Source organism: Cyanistes caeruleus, chromosome Z, assembly GCF_971803275.1.
Source record: "Cyanistes caeruleus chromosome Z, bCyaCae1.hap1.1, whole genome shotgun sequence".
Taxonomy (NCBI): domain Eukaryota; kingdom Metazoa; phylum Chordata; class Aves; order Passeriformes; family Paridae; genus Cyanistes; species Cyanistes caeruleus.
This window is the reverse complement of record NC_141732.1, coordinates 63,634,290-63,655,858: the sequence shown is the minus strand read 5'-3', so window position 1 is coordinate 63,655,858 and position 21,569 is coordinate 63,634,290. Positions and strand designations below refer to the sequence as shown.

The following is a 21,569-nucleotide window of genomic DNA, read 5'->3' as shown; positions in this document are numbered from 1 at the left end:
ACAGTGGGTCTCCTGATCTCTGCAGGCAAATCGAATGCCCCAGCCTGTAGAAAGTGCGAGGGCTTTGGGGTTTCTATTGGGTTTTCCATGGTGTGGAAACTATTTCTATAACAAATCAGTAAATGCAGCCAAGCTCCCACTATCTGCCTGGCAGGGGTGTGTCCTGGTTTCTGGCAGGGTCACAGTAACCAGGAAAACTTGCTTTCTCTTTGAACCTCCAAGGTTAGGGTAGGACTAGTGACCTGTACGTTCTGCTCCACGCAGCCTTGTTTACACACTTCCTTAAACATCTTCCTAAAATTAACTAAAATCTAGAGTCTGTTCCCTTGAGAAGAATTTACTCTGAGTTGCAGCTGCATGCTTCTTACCCTTCCCAGAGGCTCTGGGGAGGAAGAACAGGGGTACATGGAAGAGAGATCTTAAAGGTATGCAAATTGTTCTGCATTTGCTTTAAGCCAGTAGTACATGAAGAGGGAGAAGAAGCTCCCACTTCACCTCCCTTCCAGCCTTGTGGACAAGAAAGCATGAAATGAGATGCCTTAAGCCATGCAGAGCTCTGGCAGAGAGCAATGCAGGTGGCCTTCAGGGTTGTCATTTTAGAAATGCCTTGTGCCAAACCAATATGGAAAAGTTTGATTTGTTTGGTTTCTCTCACTGTGAACATGCAGACTGAATGCCCTTTTTTGTGGTAAGAGGACACATAATAAAATAATAAACATTTTGGATTAAACTAAGATGTTTTCCATCTTTTCAAAGTTGTAGGTGCTTTCATGTAAGGATGTGTTCAGCACTGTAAACCAAGATACACTGATACACTAAGCAAGCTGAGTGAGGAAAGGTATGGACTGGCAAAGTGTTTGACTTGGGAGATTCATGCCCGGTCTTTGCATTTGGCTTATGCTGCACACCAGTATCCTCTGGACCAATGTGGTTACTGTTGTCACTCATTTCTGCTATATTGCTGGTAGCAGAGGATTCAATTCTGAAAAATAATGCTTTTTTCTTGTATTGATACTTCAAAACCAGTGGGTCCAAGTTGACTCTCTTAGGAATGGAAAATATATGAAAAAGGCTTAGAAAGTACCAGAATAGTAATATAAAAAAATGTGAAGTGTTCCCTGTGCCTGAGATGCTTATTATTTTAGACAAAAAGAATTTCTCAGTCCGAGGGGGTTTTTTATTACACAAAGGGAGAGAAGTCAGGGTTTGCAGACTCCTAGACTGTCCTGCAAATCCTGTCTCTTTTCTACAGTAGAAGATGGACTTCTCTTTCTGAAGGAAAAAAAAAAAAAAAAGTGTTGGAAAGGTTTGATGTGAACATTGCCCATTGACATGTCCCTGAAAAAGGTCTTGATGACATCTCATTCAAATGTTTACTGTCTGTTCCAAATAAAGCAGTGACAGTAAATTTCCTTGGCTGTTGCTCTTTGGGATACAATTTACTAATAAGGTCACAAACCTTAGTGAAAACAGGCATTTCTCAGAAAAAGAGTGTCCTTAACCAAGCCTTAATTCATGATAGTAAATAAATGAAACTGCTTACTGTTCATCTTTCTAAACTCATTTGAAGTACAGTTATACTTGATCATGAAGTTGTTATTTATATTGAAAATTTTGAAGTATAATTTAGCTCTTTATGAAAAGTTACATGTACATATGGTAAGCAGAACTGTGCTACTGTCAGATTTGTCTTTTAAGCATGTGGTTAAGTTCCAGCATGTTCAGGTACAATGGTAAACCATCTTGTCCTGGTAAAAGTGCTGAAGTATTTAATTCTCCCTGGTGTCTCAGCAGTAAATTAGTATGCTCTACTGTTTGCTTGTTCTGACCTGCTCTGAGTTGCATATTTGTGGCAGTGCTTTACAGTTCTGCTGCTGCTAGTGAGGGTGCCCAGCAAAGCCAAGTGGAGAAGGAAAATTGCTTTGACATTTTGAAATCAGCTACATATGAATTGCATTCCTTTATTTTAAAATTGACTGCAAATGAGAATATAGGTCCAGTGCCAGGGCAAGCCACTTGCAGACCCTGGGAATCAAGACTGCAGGGGAGAGCACAGCCAGAATATTTAGATTTTTGGCTTCCTTTCAGCCTACCGGGTGAACTGTTGAGGAACTAGCAAGAGCAACTAATAGGAAATCTGCCAATTTCTATCATGTAGACAGAGTTCCAGAAGCTTCATCAAAATAGGTCTTTCACTTTTTCTTATTTGACAAATAATTTTTCAAAAGTCCTTCTTCCCAGGAAGCAGCTTAACTGTGTGCATTAGGATTTCAAATATATTTAATGTACTTGCATGTGCATAAGTAGTTGAGACATAAATAGCTGGGACTTAGACAAAACTCAGATTTTAATCCTGTGAGGGAGCCTCTAGCAAAAACCTTAAATAGACGGGGAGCCCTATAGGCTTTATTGGTATTCTTTGTGAACAAGTGTTCACTTCATGTGTATCTATCATATTTGTAATGTTGGTGTCTTAGTCTGAAATAAAGCAAGGCATTTATCACTAAGTATGTGACTAACCACTGTGGGTTTTGTTTAAAACATAAATTCCACTTCAGAGAAAAATCAGCACCCAAATTTACCACTACACCCTCCTTGGAGTTAATGTGACTCTGTCAGGCTGTGTCAGGAAAGAGTGTGCTTTCTCTGCTCATCAGCTCTGTGTAGCAGCTGGCAGCAGGAAGGATGAAGCTACCATGCCTGTTGTACTCATACTGGCTGAGTAAGTTCTCTGCACCTTGTGGCACTCAGCTGCATAAAACTTGTTCCAGGGCTTGTAAAGTTAGCAAGCTGGACTGTCTCTGATGCTTCAGGCATTACATACCTCTGTAGAACTTCGAGTGGGGAAAAAAGGGTGCAACATCTGCTTGTAGTATGTGCTACAAAGTGCAAGACCTCCTGGCTGTAACAGAATCTCTACACAGAAATGTGTGTTTCAATTAGCACACTTAAGTTGCTTTTGCCTAGGCTATGGTGATTGTGTTTTGGCACATGCTGATTTATCAAATATCTAAAACTCATGGGTTTGTCACAATTAAAACCTGGTTTCAAAAGATATAATGTTGGAAGTGGTCATAAGTAAGATTGTAACTGTTTCATTTTAGGACCTTTAGCTATAAATAGCTACACTTAAGGAGCTGTAAGATTTTGAAAAAATACTCAATTTATTTCATCCAGCTTATAGGGAAATAGTTCAGGTCTCTTCCATTAATGTTTGTGAGGGGAAAGACTGCTGAACAAATTTACGTTTTCTGGTTAACATTGGTACAAAAGCTACACTAAGTTTCTCTGATCATACAGCCAAAAGTGCTAAAGCTCTGATTTGCACAACTAGTAAGTGGGCAAACTGGACTGGGACAAAGCTAAAACCAGATGGAGAACTGATTTATACTATAGCAGCGTTTTCAGAGATGTGACATGTCATCTGTAAGAAAGCTCAAGTGGTTATACTACTTAGGACCAGCTGTGTACTGTCTCTCCATTCTGTGGGGAGAGCACAGCTCATGTTATGGGAGCTGATGCCTTAGGAAGGGACAGACTCTTTTTTTCATTAAGTATTGTCAGTTAATCTCTGGTCGAGAAGACACCATTGCCTCAAGATCTCAAAGTATTTGTGCATCAGACATGATGACAAATACATTTCTGATTTGGTGGAGGTACTTTTTCCGTTATTACCATTTTTTAAACTACCGATTTTTGCTTGAAACCAAAAATAATTATGCAGTCAAAGTTTTCAATGTAGTTATTATCAGGCGAGGTTTTTGGCATTTTTCTTAACTGTCTGTCCAGTCTTTCCTCATGTTTCTTTATAATCACGTTGAGGGAGGAAAACTTGCTCTTTTTCCCCCGGTAAATTCATTTTAGAGAACCGACATTTCACTTTATCTCCTGAAGGCCCAATATATGCTTCACTGCATTTCTGAATCTCATTGTGAAAAGACCTGCATTTTGATACTTAAAAGGAAATAGGAAATGAGACAATATGGGTCTAGCACTGTTACTCCCTTTCCATGTTCAAATAAATGGCATGTTTTTATAACTGGGAGTGGATGAAGCTGGCTCTCGCAAAGGAAGTGGTTAGTTCTTGCCATGGTGACTTTTGATAAGGATTTGTTGGGCTACTGTATACTTATTTGCACTTGCTAAAATAATCTAAAGTTAAAGGATTCTTAACCCTTTCTGTGTAACTGCATTAGTTCTTCAGTAGCTGTGAGTGGGCAGCCAAGGAGTAAGAGTTTAGGACTCTGCTGTTCCATATTCATACAGCAGCTTGTTTCTAATTTTGTGTAGGTGCATGACTGGATGGCTAATGCTTAACCCAGGTATACTAAATAAGTATGGGAAGTGTGTCTTCTGAAAGTAGTGACCTTTCCTGTCGAGAGTATTCAGAGAGATACAGTCTGTGTTACGTATCTGAGGCTGACTACGCAAATGTCTTTTGGTTTTCCAGGAGAGGATTATGTGACAGTGTGTTCTTCACTGGTCCTGCACTGCAATCAGCCTTGTTCCAACGTTTCAAAGGCATGTTTTCTTTCTGATGCTTGCATGGACTTGGGGCTCTGTCACCCTTTGCTTGTCCCAGACTGTCTGACATTTTAATGTAGCAATTACTTAAATGGATGACATGAGTCTTCAGCTTCTGGTTCACAGTCAGGTCACTCTAGTACCTAGTAAAATATTAACTTGTTGAGAAAAGTATTTCCATAAACAGTCCATTAGTAAGTCGCAAGGTCATGATTTGTTTCACATGCAGACTTTCCCCCAGCTATAGTTATACCAGTGTGTCCTGGAAACTAATTTTTATTTCTGGGTTTGTATATATTATTGTGGTTTCATTTTGATTTGAAAAGCACTTTCATACCTCCTTAAAGAAGTGAGACTGCTTTCCCAGTTACTGTCCCACATTCGAGACGCACTACTGTCGTACAAGTTCTCATGGTAAGAAATAAAATTAGTTTGACAACTTTAGTGATCACAAATGTTTGCCTAATCTTTGAGTATTTTATTAAAATTTAATAAGTTATCTGTGTGTTATATAAAATACTTTTTTTGTTCTCTTAGGCATTTGTTTTGTAAAGGTCTTTCAGAATAGTATTCCTTTGGCTGTAAAATGAGCATATTGCAAATGTGTTTAGGTGACGTTGGCTAAACTTGTAAGATGTCTGATCATATGTTGATTTTACGTGAGTCCTTTTGAAATCTCTGAATATATGGAAATGCCATTAAACTGGAGCACCTTCTAGAGTTGCAAGAGGTATGGACATCTTTTGCCCCACTTTTTTTTTCTTTAAAGTAAAGCTTACATGGTGTAGATAAGTAAATAAAATTAAATTGGGTTATTAAATTGTAATAATCAGACAAATTCTGAGACAGAATTATTTCTATGTCAAGTTGCTTCAACTGAGCTTGAAAGTCCTTTTAGAGAAGTTATAGCACAATGGGTAATCACAAGTGGAACTCTTAACTCAAACAGCTGCCACAATGCTCAGACTTCTTGATAACCACCTGTTTAATTTGTTGCTGCTTTACGATTTCATGTGCTTAATCAGTGCTGATGAGTTTCTTGGTAGCACCTCAGGGAATTCAGATTCAGTTGCTGTTACCGATTTCCTTTGAGTGAAAGATACTTCCTCTGTAACAAGTGGCATCACTTACCCTTTCTTAAGTTGGTTCAGTAAACTCTTGGGCTTTTATTTCCCAAATTTTTATGATTTCCAATACTATCACTTCAAGTCCTTGTGTTTCTTATGTTTAAATGTGTTGTTTAAAAAAAAAAAAAAACAGCACTGTGGCTTAGGCTTTTTTTTGATGTCTTTTTGTATGGATTCTGGTATTAAATCCTCTGATAGATTATGGAAGTATGGCCAGTACAAAACTGACTGAGATTTCACTTATGGCCGTGCAAAAAATACTCATGAAACTTGAAGGGAAACTTTTTTGAGGCAGATGGGACAATCTCATCTTTCCAAATAAGAATTAATGTCTTTGAATAAAGGCAGTTATGGCTGCTGGCAAATACATTAAGTCACTTTAAAATCTGTAGATTGGTCCAATGAGTCTAATACAAAGAGTGAGGAATTTTCTTCAGAAGGAATTAAACAGTAAAGCACAAGGATAAATACTCTTTTGAACTGTGCAATTTAGATTTTTACTTCCTGAAGATACTTTAACAAAACCATGTATATAGAGAATTACAGAAATCAGTTCAGGATGAGTTTGGCTTCATCAAATCAAAAAAGGATTAAATGAGCTGGGCCTCACCTGTGCCTTAAGTACTTGCTGGCACTTGAAAAAGTCTCAGAAACCATACCATAACTTCAAACTAGAAAATTCTTCTTGCTTTTTTTTTTTCTGCATTTTTTTAAAATATCATCCAGTTGGATTCTCTTTCATTGTAGTCTGATTTTTACTGAGAACTTTTTTTCAAAAGTAACTGTCATATCCCTTATTCAGTGATTTGGTTTTGGTGGTATTTGGGTTTTAATACAGGAGTTTGAAAACCTTATTGTACTGTGTTGCGGCTTTCTAGGTTGATATGCTTCTGTCTGAATGTTCATACAGAAAAGAAACCCCACTTCAGTTACTCAAATTTTTTAAATTAATTTTTATATTTTAATTTTTAATAGTTCTGAATTTCTAATGTTGGTATTTGATTTACATGTCCTCCGGAAAGGAATGCCTCTTCTATTTCTTTTTCTTTACTGTGCTGTCTTTAACTAGAATTGCTTTTGGTGAAAGTGAAGGTTGGTTTTGAATACAGCTGAAATACAGATTTAGCTACTTAAATGTGAAGCCTAAATTTGGAAGCGCCTTTGGGAGGCTTGACATTTTTTAGAAAATGAAACTGCTTCTTGGATACTTTCATATGAATTGGGAAGCTATTTTAATGTGAAGGCAGGGATGGGAAGGGAGCAATTCAGGAAAATAGTCACTAGTAGACTTACACCTTTTTCAGAAATATAGTGCCCTTTATTTTCAAAGGTGAAAGTGGGAGCAAAGTAGAAGGGTGCATTTATCAGCCAGTCTGCTCCGAGTGATGTGGTTTATTCTGACTTGTTAAGGAATGAGTACACAGTATTAAATGTTATTTACATAATTACTTAGAAGTTGGAGGTAGTTAAGAATCTTCCAAGAATAATGCTTGGATAAGAATATATGCAAAGATAATTTGCTTTTCTCAAAATACATATCTTTCTTGAGGTGCTTTTGGTTAAATGTTTGTGATGACAGACTTTCATCCACCAATTTCAGCTAGTAAGTTTTGGTGCTTTTTTTTTTTTTTTAGTCATAATTTTAATTGACCAGGATTTGTTGTTGCACAGAGAAATTGAGATGGTTTTTAAACAGAAAATTCAGTCAATGTTAGTTTAACCTTCCTTTAGAATTCTGAAATAAAATGAAGTGGAAAAGCTCTGGAAACCAGATTAAGATACACTTGAAAGCACAGAATTCACTTACTGCCTTTGCAATTTTAGAGCATTGTGATGGTCAAAACTACATGAGATTTCATGAGAAACTGGTAATAAATTGATGTAAAAACTCACTGATACACATTTAGTTTCAGAAATTCCTGTTTAAGCTACAATGCAGAAAGAATATCTCAGTCAGTTAAGTGCCATGAAGTTACTAGGCATGGAACTTTTAGGTTAGTTCTGAAGTGAAATGATGACACTTGCAAGCCATCAATCTGCTGGACCTTTTGTAAGACAATATGGTTTCTCTGACAGCCTTGAAACTTGTAGTCTGTGTTGGTAAGGATTTGTGTCTGCCAGTGAGATGTGGCAAGGAAAAGGGACAGGGCTTGGCTTTGCTGAAACTCTGGACCTCTTCAGCATTATCATTTATGGCCTCTTTGTGTTTGCTTTTGTTGGTGTTTCACATGTTTTCCATTCATTGTTCCTCACTGTACTAAACAGTAGGGAGAAGAGGAGGGACAAAATATTTCTGTAGTTAGGTTCTGTACTAGATTTTGGGAGGTGGGCTCATGATTCTGGCTTCTTACCAGAAAGCTCAAATGCTCATGCTTTGCTAGTTCAAATACAGTTGTTCTTGTAGGTGCACAATTGTATAGATTACTTTCAAACATAAGATTTAAAATTAAGTGCGTATTCTTTCCTTATTACACCTATGTTTCAGTCTAAAACTTAATTCAATTTATTGAATTCTCTTTAACAGTGTCTGTTACCCAGGAGGTCCTGAAAAGTACATACATACTTAGATCCCATCATTAATACCAGAATAGTTCTAATGTATTTTGATTTTATGACAGCTTAACAATGTTTCACACTAGAAACTTCTTTTAATGTGCATTGATTAAAATATTGCAGTTTGCTTAAAATGGTACTAACTGGTGAATATATTAAATGAGAAAAAGATTCAGACAAAGATATAATTTTCTTCCCCATCCCCCTGCCTCACCCCACCAGACACTAGTGGCATTTGTGCATTTATATTTTAAGTTAGACATAGACATTTTTGCTTACTTTTCTTACATGTGTATTTTGCTGCCCCTCATAAGGGAGGAAAACAATGGATATGTTGATTGAATAAAGTAAAAGTTCAGATAAGTTGCACATTTTTTGACAACACTTCCATCCATGGGCTAGATTTCATGTTCTTTTTTCTTCTTGGTAAGAACATTGTTTTTAAATTAATGCTGTTACATAAATGTGAACACCTCCCTTTTCTTATTGGATCCTGGACTGAAGAGAGATTACGATATGGTGTGCTGTGGATGAGAGATAACCAGAGGATATGGATAAATAGCTTACTTTCTAATGCACCATGAAACTGGAAATAAGTTGTAAATCGAACATCCAGCTGGTAGTTACACAGTAACATCTCCTAAATTAGATGATTCCTTTATTTTGCACTTTCAACTAAATGTATTATATGTGAATGACACTAGTTTGCTTTTGGTGTAAAGACAGTAAGTTTATAGGATAAATATCTGCATTTTATGTACTGAAAAACAACTTTCATAAAAAAAAAAAGCAGATCTAAAGTTGTTTTTTTTTTTCCCCTAAATGACTCTTTAAAATTACTGCTATAAAAGTCTTCTGAGATAAATTACAGGTAACAAGTACCTTGTACTGTTTTTAGCTTACCTCATGCAGCTGAATCTTTAGCAGATGTTGACTTTGCTGTGGACTTAATGGAAAGTCGAAAGGTAGCACAGAAAGGTACAGTCCCAGTGAGTGTGTTCTGCAGTGCAGGAAAACAAAGTCCTCCAGTGAAACACTTCCTGTTGTGTTCTTGAAAGCTCTGTTGCAGTAAATTGTTTATTACTTAAACAGGCCATCTAAGGAGAGCTGATCTGTGAATAGTAAAATTCAGTTCTGTGCTGATCATAACTTTTAAGTTTATTTAATTATGCTGTTACACAAGTCAACAATAGTGTAGTATGGTATTTGGAATAATTCAGTGCAAAAGTGATGTAAGGCTAAGTCACACATGCATTTTCCTCTTCTAGTTTTTGAAACAAACTGCTGTATTTTTACTTTGTCTGGCCATTTTAGTTTTCTTAATGTAATAATCAAATTGCTTTGTCAAACATGCTCAGGTATTTTAACAGTGCTTGACTGTTAACTTCTGTTTTTCAAATATCTGCCTCTCAAGAACTGTTTTTCATAGAAATTTTTGCAAGCTGCAGTGCAAGAAAAGAGAAGGGCTTTTTCTTAGTCAGATAAGAGAAACCAAAAGCATGCAGCTGACTTCAGCAAAATGCTTTTTTGTTCACTGGCTTTGCAAGACGAGTCCTTATGAAGCTTTCTTAAACTTTCATTAGTAATCTTCTTTGTCTTAATGGTTCTGTGTTATGACAAATATCACTTTAATGTGTGTATTGAATTTTCTGTTTGAGAGATTATGAGAATGCATCTTTCTTGATCAGTGTGTGGTCATGTTCTTCCTAAGCTTTGCCTTTTTATTGTAGATTCCCTCAGAAATCTGAGGTGGTTTTTTGTTTTGTTTATCTTAAATTCTGCTGCCAGCTTCCCTTCATAGCTGAGGTTCCATTTCCGGTGTGATAATAAAACACTAGCACCATCTGAGTACAGTAATCTGTTCCTGTCTGCTTGTTAAATGCTGAAAAAGTGACAGTCGTTTTGATAGTTTTGCAAAGCAGGAAATTACAGACTTCTTTGTCAGAAACTTCAGTGACTAGAGCAGGAAGAGCTACTGAGATCCCAAGGAACATGTTCCAGGACACAAAATGTTTCTGTTTTAACATTACTGTTTGGGAGGAAGCTAACTGGACACTTGTTTAGGTTTTTTGGTGGGGTTTTTTGTTCAGGTTTGTTGTTTGTTAGGATTTTTATTGGGGGTTTTTTTGGTTTTGATTGGTGGTGGTGGTGGCTTTTTTGTTGGCTTGGTTTTTTGTTTGTTTTGGTTTGGTTTTTGTTGGGTTTTTTATACTTTTTAGTAATTATAATCACCTTCTGATTTATTTTTTTTTTGTATAACCTAGAAATCATTTTTTTAACATGCCATGGTGCAAACAGATCTTATTTTTAAGAATTTGTTGCTAATATAATTGCCTAAGGGAAAACCTTCATAAAGTCGAACTTGCCTTTCTTCTCCTCTTCTGGGTTGTATATAATGATAACCCTGACAGATGTGTGTGTTGAATGTCTGCTGGCACAGACAGCTTCCTTTAGAGTTTTGACATAAACTGTAGCTCTACAGTTTCTCCTTCTTCCGTCCCCAGAAGGTCAAGTAGGTCACTCTGTTTTTTCTCTCTGCCCATTTGATTTGAGTGGAACTTACTCATTGAATAATTCATTGGATAATTCTTAGTGTAGTTTAAATTCAGTTGCATATAATGGCATTTCTGGTGTAACATTTTTTGAGCATTGAAACAGTGGAATTTCTTGCATCATTCTTGTGTAATAATGCTGATAGTGTGGCATTAAGTCAAAGACATGCAATGTCTTCTGCCTACAGAAGTCAATGACCTTTTCAAGATAAACTTAGTCAAAGCAAAAAAAAGAAAACAAAGACTGTACCTGTAGACAAGTGTGTTTTCTCAATACCTCAGGAAGATACCTGAGCACTCTCCTCTCTTTTGACTTGCCTACAGGATCAGATTTGATGGTTACAGCTCTTTTAATACTTGGATGAGTTTTAGAAGAAGCAGGAAGTTCAAGGGGTGTGTGTGTGTGTGACTTTATGCCAATTTTTTTAAGTTATTGTATCCCCCAGCCTACAGTCCTTCTGATTTGTAACAGTGGGGGTTTGTTCTGTGACCTACATTTGTACACAAAGGTGGCATATATATTCAAATAAACAATGGGGATTTGCTACATTTATTTTCAACATAAGGGGGTTTTTTTAGTTTTGTGGTGTGGTGAATGAACACAATTTTTGCTTTTTCCCTGAGGTCAGCTCAGTCTCTTTTAAACCTCTTAAACCTTGGGTCATTTCACATGGCATGCCTTCAGTTTCTAGATTGCAGTCTACATAAGAACCAACAGATGAAAGATACAGCAGATAAAAAACAAATCAGACAAATTAATGTGAAGGTACCTTCCTCTCATTCATCCCTGAAGCCACTATTGGCTGCTGAAAGCGAGAAAGAATCTAGTGGGAGGAGTTTCTCAGAGATTGTTCTGTGGTTTTATCACAGCATGCACAGATAGTTGCAGTTTGACATGGGATGCTGGGCTGGATGGACTTGCAGCTTGGATTTACAAAGATGCTTCAATGGGGAGGTCCTGTGGAGTGACAGACTGTGCAGCTGGGAGCCTCGTGAATGCACAGGGTCTGCAGTTCTCTGTAAGCTCAATTCTTATGCTTAGTCATACTGACATGTTTCCTTTTTGTCCTGGAAATGTAGCATTTTCTTCCTACAATAAATAAGAAAAAAAGGAAGGTGTTACTTTTGGGGCTAACTTCTTGAACAGAAAAGGGGGAAAAAAGAGGTAGTATGATTTGCTTTCAGTGTTAAGCTTTCAAATACATTTAAATCTCATGGCTGAAGGTCATAACCTGTGCTGTCCTGCTGTGTTGAAGGAAAACAAATTTCAGCTTTTGAGGACTGTTGCTTCTGCTCTGGCAACTTTATTTTAGTACTAAGTTTTTCTTCATCCTACCGAACTGTAGTCTTCAGTATGGTAAGTCCCATTTCTGAATGTGGGGGATCTTCTCCACTGGAATAACTCTGTGTTACCATGCATATGTACTGTAAAAGAAGCTTGTTTGTCAGAAGTGTCATCCTGTTTGTTTTTTTTCTGGGAAATTGTTGAAGCACCATATGAATTAGGTTGGAGATCAAACCCGGACCAACAGTTTTCCATTTTCTCCTCTCCAATTTAAAGTTTCAGAATGTGTGGTGGTGTTTTGGGGTTTGGTTCTGAAGGCAGATCAATATCAGTAGGGATAAATAGGAATTAATAACTTAGGTAGGGAACGGGAACTCCTTAAACTGACCTTGTGTCTGCAGAGGTGTACAGTTCCAGGTGTATGGAACTGTTTCAATAGGTTACCTACACAAATACCAATAGCTTCTGGCCCCTCCTTCCTTTGGGTTGGCATAAACAGCTGTTTTTCAAAGCCTGGGTATCACCTAAAGTGTTTCTAGGCTTGTTACTGCTCTAGTTCTGATATTAGTGCTTGATCTAAGAGTACGCTAGCAGCAGGTTCAAGATTCTACTTGCATATAAATATTTTCAGTACTCTTTGCTGTTTGATTATTATTTTTTTAAATATTTGGTATGTTTTTTAATGTTTAAAAGCATCTTAATCTATAAATCTTAGATGTTTGTGTCTGAGGTTGAGATCCATTACCAAATTACAAATTGCAAATTACAAAATTACCATTACTTCACAAAGTACCTTGGCTTTTCTTTAACTGATACAGAATGGAAGAAAGGGAAGTAAGAAGAAATGAAATTCGGGTGTGTGTTCCTTAAGTAGGTTTGCTTTCAGTTTAATATTCTGAAAAACCATTTTAACTTTTTTGCTTTTGTTTCCTCAAATTTTTGAAAGCTGTTTGGTAAAAAAATAAAAAACTTGCCATTTTTACTTTTTCTGTGTTGTCAGTTGGAATCTTTCAGTAACCTCTTCGAACCTCCAATTTACACATGTTCTATGTGACATTCCATTTGATAATAGCCCCTGAGACTCATTTCAGCTTTTTTTTAAAGACTACATTATCTCAAAAAATACCTTAATATCTCTTGTCACATTCTGCTTTTATATAGGAAGGTTTTAGAACTTTGTTGCAGGCTGCTGGAAGCTGCTTTATGTGGCAGAAAAATGCAGTACTTCTGATTTTTCTGTTTTATTATCTAGCTCAATTCTGGCCTATAGGGTAGACTTTGTGTTGAATTTCCCCTTCATTGTATGAGTACATGATTGAGTCGAAATATTCAGAAGAAAGTTGTCAGTTGTACTTGAGTTTTTGAGGCAACATTCAGCATTCTTACTTAGTTGATTGTGTATTTTCAAGCGAGATAATTTGGGAAAATGTTTTATCTTTTTTTATGCATGACAGATTTTAAAAGATTAATTACACAGTTGGGTTTTTTTCTTAATTGCCTAACAATTTTTCATAATACGTTGAATTTTAGGAAGATGAATTAAAAAAATTGACCTTGGGAAGTAGTTATTTTGAAGTGAACTGCATAGAAAACAAAGCTTTCAATTGCAGCTTCAGTTTGAAATCTTATGTTAGCTTTATATGTCAAGTCTGAGTGTGCCCTGCCCTGAGAAGGGGAGCACAGCTGTCTTCATGAGTCTAGATGCACATCATACTGCTGTAACTGCATTTTCTCACAAACACCTGAACTAAGTTTGAGCGTGGCATTCGGCAGTGGCATGGTCTCCAGTCTGTGGTTCGTGTCTTCCATCCACTGCTGAATTTTGTGTCACGCTGGTTGCACTGACAGTGTTAGATGGTAAATTAAAAACCAGTCTGCTCTAGGAGATGAGGGCTGCAATTGTGCTATGTCCCTCTAGAGCAGGTAGATATGTCCATAAACAAGACAGTATTTTCTTACCTTTTATTGTTAAAGTATTAATTGTGAATTAACTGTATGGAAACTATCTGAAATCCAACATGGTTGGGGGGCAGCATTAAAGTTTAGTACATAGGGAAATCCAGGTAACTGGGTAAAACATATCTGCATTAAAGCAGTACTCATGTTAAAGTTTCCTTGGTGGGAGAAATATATATATGATTTGCTTGCAGCAGCATACAAAGTTCTTTTGCTTTGAAAGTTAGAAGAACTATGAAAATACTGTCCTGTACATACAGCTTTGTGTAACAGGCTTTCTGCTTAACATGTGGATTTTTAAAATGCTATATGTGTTGGTGGCAACAAAATGGAATATTAAATACATTTATTTCATGATCCTTTTGTAAATGAGACACCTATACCAGGGATTGACAATGCACGCATGCTTTTCCTCTACAGCTTTAACTTGCTCTGAAAGTTATTTTCTTTCTTAACAACCACCACCCACCCCCCAGTAAAAAACAAACCACAAAACCCCCAAAATATTCCAAGTACGGTACATGTGAAACTGAAAATCAAAGTTCTGATACTTCTTTACAAAAACAAAAGCATGCTGGCACAATCTGAATAAAGCATCTGCTATTCAGAACTGAAGTTTCTTTTGAGCTATTTTAAGTAAATTACAGAAATGTTTTTATTTCCACTGCTGCCTGAATCATACTCTCTAATTCCTTATCATGATTGTTGTTAATCAGTTGGTAGAATAAAACCAAAATATTTGTATTTTGGCTTTTCCTTATTTTAGATTGTTTATTTCAAATGGAGGGTAAACCTGGCATATTGTTTTTTTAGGGAGGCATTTTGAGACTGTGGAGAAATTGTAGTTGGGATAATGAAGTACTTTCAGTTGAGGATGTTTTTGAAAGTTGACTTCTGAGCTAAAGGTATATCAAGGGGCAAATATAAATTAATGAAATGTAACCACATGAATTATACTAGCAGCCTCCAAATCTGCACAGTGAGGGAAGACATCTTAAAAAAAAAAAAAAAATGGAAAAGAGGTGGATGTTGACATTTGACTTGATCAGTTTCTGTTGTAGAACAAGTACTTCTGAAGAATAGACCTGCATATTTCTCTGGGAATAAACTGAGCACAAATAAGAAAGTCAGGGCTTCTCTGCACAAAGGTACAGCTTTGAAATAAAGTCTGCAAATACAGACTTCTGAAAACCAAGCTGTAAAATTACTTTAGAAGGCTTTCTTAACAAGCCCAAATTTACTTACTTGAAATTCTAATTTCAATATGGCCTTACTTCTTATGTGTAATAGCTAAATGTTGTCTTCCAGACAAATGTATGCTTATACTGGTTTCTCAAATAATGTTCCATGAGAAGTTTGAGAAAACCTTGGAACTTCTTTACTTATATGTGAGGTTAAGTGGTGTTTCAACCTATCCTAAAAATGTTTGTAATTATTTAAATTTTGTCACACTGAAAAAATGAATGTTTTTATGCATACCTTAATTCTATTAGTAGAGTTAATATTATAAAAACTTTAGTACATTCAGCCTTTCTGGCCTCACAGAAGCACTACACTGCTTTCATGTCTCTATAAAGTTCAGGTAAGCCATAGTGTTTCATGGGAGCCTGACCATGTGTTTTATATCAAAATTTTAAACTAGTTCCTTTAGGTGTGGAGGCAGTAGTGAAGCAAGGAAATGTCATTACAGTGCACGAATATTTAGGGCTTTGTGAATCTCAGGGTGGGATGCTGGGAGCATCCCAGTGTTCTTCCATATATTCGGAATATTCATTAAAGCATTTTTTTATTATAATTTTCATTTTCTAAATGGAAGCTTAATAATAATGTATAAATTTCAGAGAACTGCTCCATCTGAATTAATTTGTAGAGGTCAAACACAGCTGTGGACAGGAGATGGATCTTGAAGATTGCATTGATGAGCTTACATGAGTAGTCCACAAAAGCCTAGTGTATAGTATTGCAGAACAATCACAATGTTTGTCTTTCAGGCTATGTGGGAGAGCAGTTTAAAAATCTGAAAGTACACTTGTGTGTTAGTGGTTTTTGTTTTTTCTTTAAAGCTATGGACTTCACTGAGTGCTGCTATCTCAGCTGAAGCACTGCTTGAGGGTACTGCACAAATAGTTCTGATCTGTAACTTTTCAGTGTCCTTTAGTATGGATGAATTTCATGGCAATTCTTAATCATATTTTTCTTGGTTGCTGATTCATGGCTTGAAGTCTTTTCTCTCAGTTGTGCTTCAACATTATAGTTGAAAAATTTGGATGGGCAGAGATTTGCTGCCAGTTACCCAAAAGATGGTCTGAGTAGTTGTTGGTTTTAAGTGACTAAAGAAAAGTACATCTTAAATGGGAACTGGTATCTTAACTGGTCAATAACATTAAAAAAATCATACCCTTTTGTCTTGAATGCTGACAGTCAATTTCTGATGAAGCAAGCAGTTTAATGGGCAGATAAAGAAGAATGTGTCATCATACACTTTTTGACAGACTAACTACTGCATTTATGACTGTCGGTATTAAATATTTTAATCAGATCCCAGATAAAGCTAAACTTGAATTTTAAGTCCATCAGTTTCATTCTGCTTCCTAAGTTCCTTTTTAAGTTTAAATAAATAATTTTAAGTTTAAGAGAAAGATATTTATAATTGAAAACATGTTTCCTCTGCCTGAAGTATACATATATCGGTATATATATCTGGATATATTACTACCCATAGTAATAAAGCAAGCAGTGAGTGCTGCTGTTAGTATTTCTGCAATAAGCATTTCAGAGATTTTTTTCAGGTCAATAATTTTAAGTTTTTGCAGTTGTTTGAATTCTTTTTTATGTCCACAAGGCTTGTGTTCCATGATTGCCTATGCTATTCCTGTTGAGAAATTTCACAACTTTTTCTCCTCCTTCCCTGATTCTTCTGGATGAATTAAAAAAAAAAAAAGGTAGATTTATAGTTACTCTGATTTTATTTAACAATGATGTATGGAAGTTTAAGTTATTGTTGTAACTCCTTCCCAGCCAAACCCCATGCAGTTACCTTTGGGAGGAGATCTCAGAATGTAGTAATAAGCAATAATTACTCTTAGTTGTGGTGCTGATCAGAGAGGACAGTAAAATACTAACTATCCTGTTCTGGAAAGCCTTCCTCCATTCCTCTTTAAAAGTGTTTTGTTCAGCAGTCTGCCAACTGCACATACAGATGACATGATCATTACTTGTGTTACTTAATGTTTGTTACTTGTTTTAAAATGTTAATATTTATGTTCAGTATCTTTTGTGGTCTCAAAGTCATGTATGAGGTTAGAGACAGATTTGTTCCAACTACCTTGTAAGTATATATAACTAGAATGTTTGAATAATGCAGCAGTGGGAGATGAGTAAATATCAGTGTAAATTTGGGGTTATTCCGCAGTGTGGTTTATACTTTCCAATAAGTTATATATTTTAATATTTTTGTATTGCCGTATGCATAGAGTAGCTTTCAGTATGCAGAGCTGTGGTGTAATCAGTAAAGTGATGGTATTTTAGGAATTTTTGCTAAACAATCACTCCACACAATCCTCGAGGAAAGATAATAATTCTTAAAGCTGGCAAGCGTGGGAATACTAAAAAAGTGCTTGAATCAAAAATTGCCAAAATAAATGCAAGAAATTACAAGTAGCCAAAGCATTTTCTTCTGGTGGACTACTGAAAGGCAAAAGTGAAGGCACCACTTGCAGCTTCCCGCACAACATTTTGAATTCACATTAAGTGAATATTCTCTGATGTCTGATGACATTTTGCATGAAGTGCAGTTTAACTTCCCCCCTTCTTCCCATCTCTACCTACTACTTTTTCTGTAATTAAGGAAGCCCTAGGTTTAGAGAATACAGGATGGTGGTCAGAATGAGATGCAAGGAGTTAGTGTGTAGAGCTGTACATTCTGAACACTGGTTTTTATAAACAGAGATGACAGTTCTTGGTGGCCCACAAAACCTTCAGCAGGTTGGGAATAACCTGTCAGTGTGCTAACTGAAATCTGAATAATTAAGTCATCTTTATTCACCACTAGGGTCTCTTTAAAACTTAGCATTCATGTTGAATGCTGCTATTCTTTCATGAATCTGGACTTAGAAGGACCACATATATGCCACTAGATAAAAATTAATTAGTTTCGCAAGTTTCATTTTTTTAAGAGTGTTTCACAGATAGGAAAACTGATACCAGCTGACCTAACAGCTCTTATCCTTACATCATCCCTCAAGTATTGTGTGAAGCTTCATACTGCTTCTAATTCCTCTTGCCTGTTGTGTCTTGATGAAATCAGACTATTCCTTTTCACATACTAGCATGCTTCATGTGAGTGCAGTATCTATCTATACAATTCAATTCTGATGCATCTTTGTAGTGTTATTTTTCTCTTTTTATGGAGGGGTGCTCATGTTTTATGATAATGTTATTCGCAGTTGCTTGTGCACAGGATGTATTGTGCCTAGGAACCTGGGATTAAATGGTTAATCTGAAAATTTGAATGCAAAGGCTTTCTGATCAAATGTGGCTCACATGTAACAGTGTCTTTTGTCAAGTCACTGGTGACAAGCTGAAATTCTCATAAAGTAATGCTTCTCTTGTGTTTTGCTTTCACACTGCTATGTGAATGAGTATGCAATTTGTAAGTCAATTTTAAACAAATACTGAAGATACCCATTTTCCTTTACCCAGACCCATATATCATATGGAAATGTGCTCACTGCATTTTTATGCTGACAGTGTGTAATTTCTAGTTAGTATCAAGAATTACATTTCATAAGGAGTATGCATTACTATAAATTAGAACTTAAATACATGGTTAGAGATATGAAGCAGCAAAGTTTTAAAATAAAATCTCGGGAATACACTGAAAATAAGAAAAATTGGTGTGTTTTTAAGGCGTGTGCTTACTGTCCTGTATTGGCTTTCTTGTTTTGTTATAGAGCCCTGGTTGATTATTATGGAAAAACATTTTCCTTGCCTGCTAACTGCACAGATTTTTTTTTAAATATTTTTTAAATTTGGATTTTTTAAATTTTTTTTAAAATTTTTTTTAATTTTTAAAAATTGTCTCACCAAACACTCTTTTTCTTATCTGGTAAGATTTCTGTACTTATTTTCTTTTTATTCTGTAGACTTTAAAGAAGGCAAAATAGGAGTACTGAGGCTACTGAATATAATTTTTATATGCTCATGGAAGTTTCGAATGTCTTTTCCTGACATGTTTCTTGTTATGATAGCTTGTTGTCTTAAAAAAATAAACATCTGTAATAGTAGCTGCCATCGTAGTTACTGTATGGTTGGCCTGTGGTTAGATTAGCTGCCAGATACCACCAAAAGGTCTTGTTGTTCCAAAGGAGATAACCCGGTTCAGCACAGAGCACACTACCTGCAAAGCCACTGCATGTGTGAGCATTAAGGATCTGCAGAACCTAAATCTGGATATTCATGGTGAGAGCCAGTTCCCCTGTGGCTCTCTGCTGATAGAAGACACAGCACTCTTCAATGTATGTATCTACCATAAGTGCTTCAGGGTTGCTGGGGTTGTATATTTTTCACCCAGCAGTTACTCAGAATAGGCTTGCAAGGAATTTTTTATGTTATTCCTGCATTGTAGTAAAACTTTTTGTGACAGTCAGAAATCTCTATGGAAACATTTAGTCCACTTTGGCCTTTGATCAAAATTCAGTATATGCATCAATCTTCAGAGTACAAGGTCTTTTCGAATGAGTCTCTGACTATCAGTGAGCAAGACACATCTCTCTTTAGCAAGTTCAGTGCCTGTTTAGTATGGCTTACTGTTTCTATATAATGATATTTTACTAATGATACAAATACTCAGTGTGACTTGGACTGGTAAGTATATAGACAAGAAATACAAAAAGAGGGGGAAAAAGAAAACTTTAACTTTAAAAAATGAGTACCAAATAACAAAACATAAATTTAAAAAAAAACCAACAAATTGGGATGCTTAGAATACTAGGGGCTTGCTTCATGATGCCTAATTGCTACTTCAGTACAACTAATTGAAAACAATATTAATTGGTTGTAATTGTCAGCAGTGTATGCTAAGAAACAAATATAACCCTGGTGAGAAATAATGATTATCATGAAGGCATGTCAGTCAGCTCATTCTTCAGAGTAGAGCAGGAGGAGTCCTGTTAAATTTCTTTCTGCATCTCTGGTCTCCTTCTGTGTGACTAACCAGTCATTAAGACCTAAAATTTGTAGAGCATGTGATGTTTATTTTCTAGAAATAACATATATATGAGCCTTCAGTTTTTCTCATTTGCTTTGTTTCACTGTTTCTGAACATATTCTGAACATATTCTGAAAGAACTTTCCAGCAGTAATCTGTGAACATTTGGTATCTGCTGAAAATTCTGCCATTTTGAACAGGGCCAAGACATTCTAAATTTTTTCTCATTTATAACTATACGGCAATCATTTAGTAGCTTGTAGCTTTTAAATTGTGTAGCTTATCTTGTCCAAGTTACTTGTTTGTATCCTATCATATTTCCACCATTCTTATTGAATGTGGAGACTGTAGTGTGCAGGTTTATCTGCTTAACCTTAGTACCTTAAGCTGATTCAAAGCATAATTTTTTTGTATGAAATATCTGATGTTCTTTACTGGTGACAGGGCAGTAAAATTTGCTGAGAAATTCTTAATCTTGTGCTTTATGTGTGGAGATGTTTTACTCTTCTGTGACAGTCACCTAATATACAATGTAAAATTTTATCTTTAAAAAATAGGACAGACACTTGAAACAGTAGGATATGTATGACACATGGACATATAAAAATAATTTCCAGTGAGAACTGTTCTAAGGACTTGTATTTTGGGTTTTACTCTATCTTTAATTCAGATCTTTCTGTTAATGGCTTCAGACTTCTGCATCAGCAAGGGCCATATCTGCTCTGACCTGATCCTTTCTATGTGTTGGCCAATCCCATTTCAACTAGTACTCCTAATTTGATCCAGGATAGCCTTGATGAATCTGAGGCAAAAGATCAGTTTGGTGCCTAAGAGATCAAACTTCATTCTAGAAATGAAGAATTTGATTCTGTTAAAAAAGGAACATGATATGTGACAAGTGAAAATTTGTTCTTAAACTTCTGTAAGAGCTGGACGATTCTGGTGGGCTAAACTGGAGGAAGGAATTCCTTACATGTATGCTTGAGATCCTATAACCTAGTGCAGATGAACTAATCATAAAGCTGTCAGTGAGCACTCCTTTTCAGTCTTTGTAATGACATTACAGCTGTTTTTGAAGTAAAGCCCAGTGCTGTGTTGCGCCACAATGGGGACAGGACTAGCATGCTCTCTTCAACTGGAGTAACATGAACTGTGCATCTGGGTTCTGCTGCCTGCAAGGATGCTGAAATTTGTCATATAGTAATAAATGTATGAACCTTTATAAACTCATTTTGGGCATATTAAGCAAAACTCATAATTGAAATAATTAAACAACACAATTATAATTACCTTTGGGTCTCTTGTATCAATATAAATTATCTACCTCCTGTAAGTTCTAAAAATTCTGCTCAATAACGCCATAA

The 21,569-nt window shown here is 36.1% G+C and overlaps 1 protein-coding gene across 3 annotated transcripts in view; it reads left to right on the top strand.

The window, feature by feature from the left end:
* Positions 1-21,569, top strand: part of MAP3K1 (mitogen-activated protein kinase kinase kinase 1) — a 58,534-nt gene that overhangs the window by 8,117 nt on the left and 28,848 nt on the right. Inside the window, exon 1 of one of the 3 annotated variants that reach the window (XM_023944572.2) lies at positions 11,632-11,775. The exons of the other annotated variants lie outside the window; for them this stretch is intronic. Coding sequence (XP_023800340.1) covers positions 11,753-11,775 — 23 coding nt within the window. The 5' untranslated portion in view covers positions 11,632-11,752. Of the gene's footprint in view, positions 1-11,631; positions 11,776-21,569 lie in introns of those variants that run through there. 3 annotated transcript variants of the gene reach the window in all.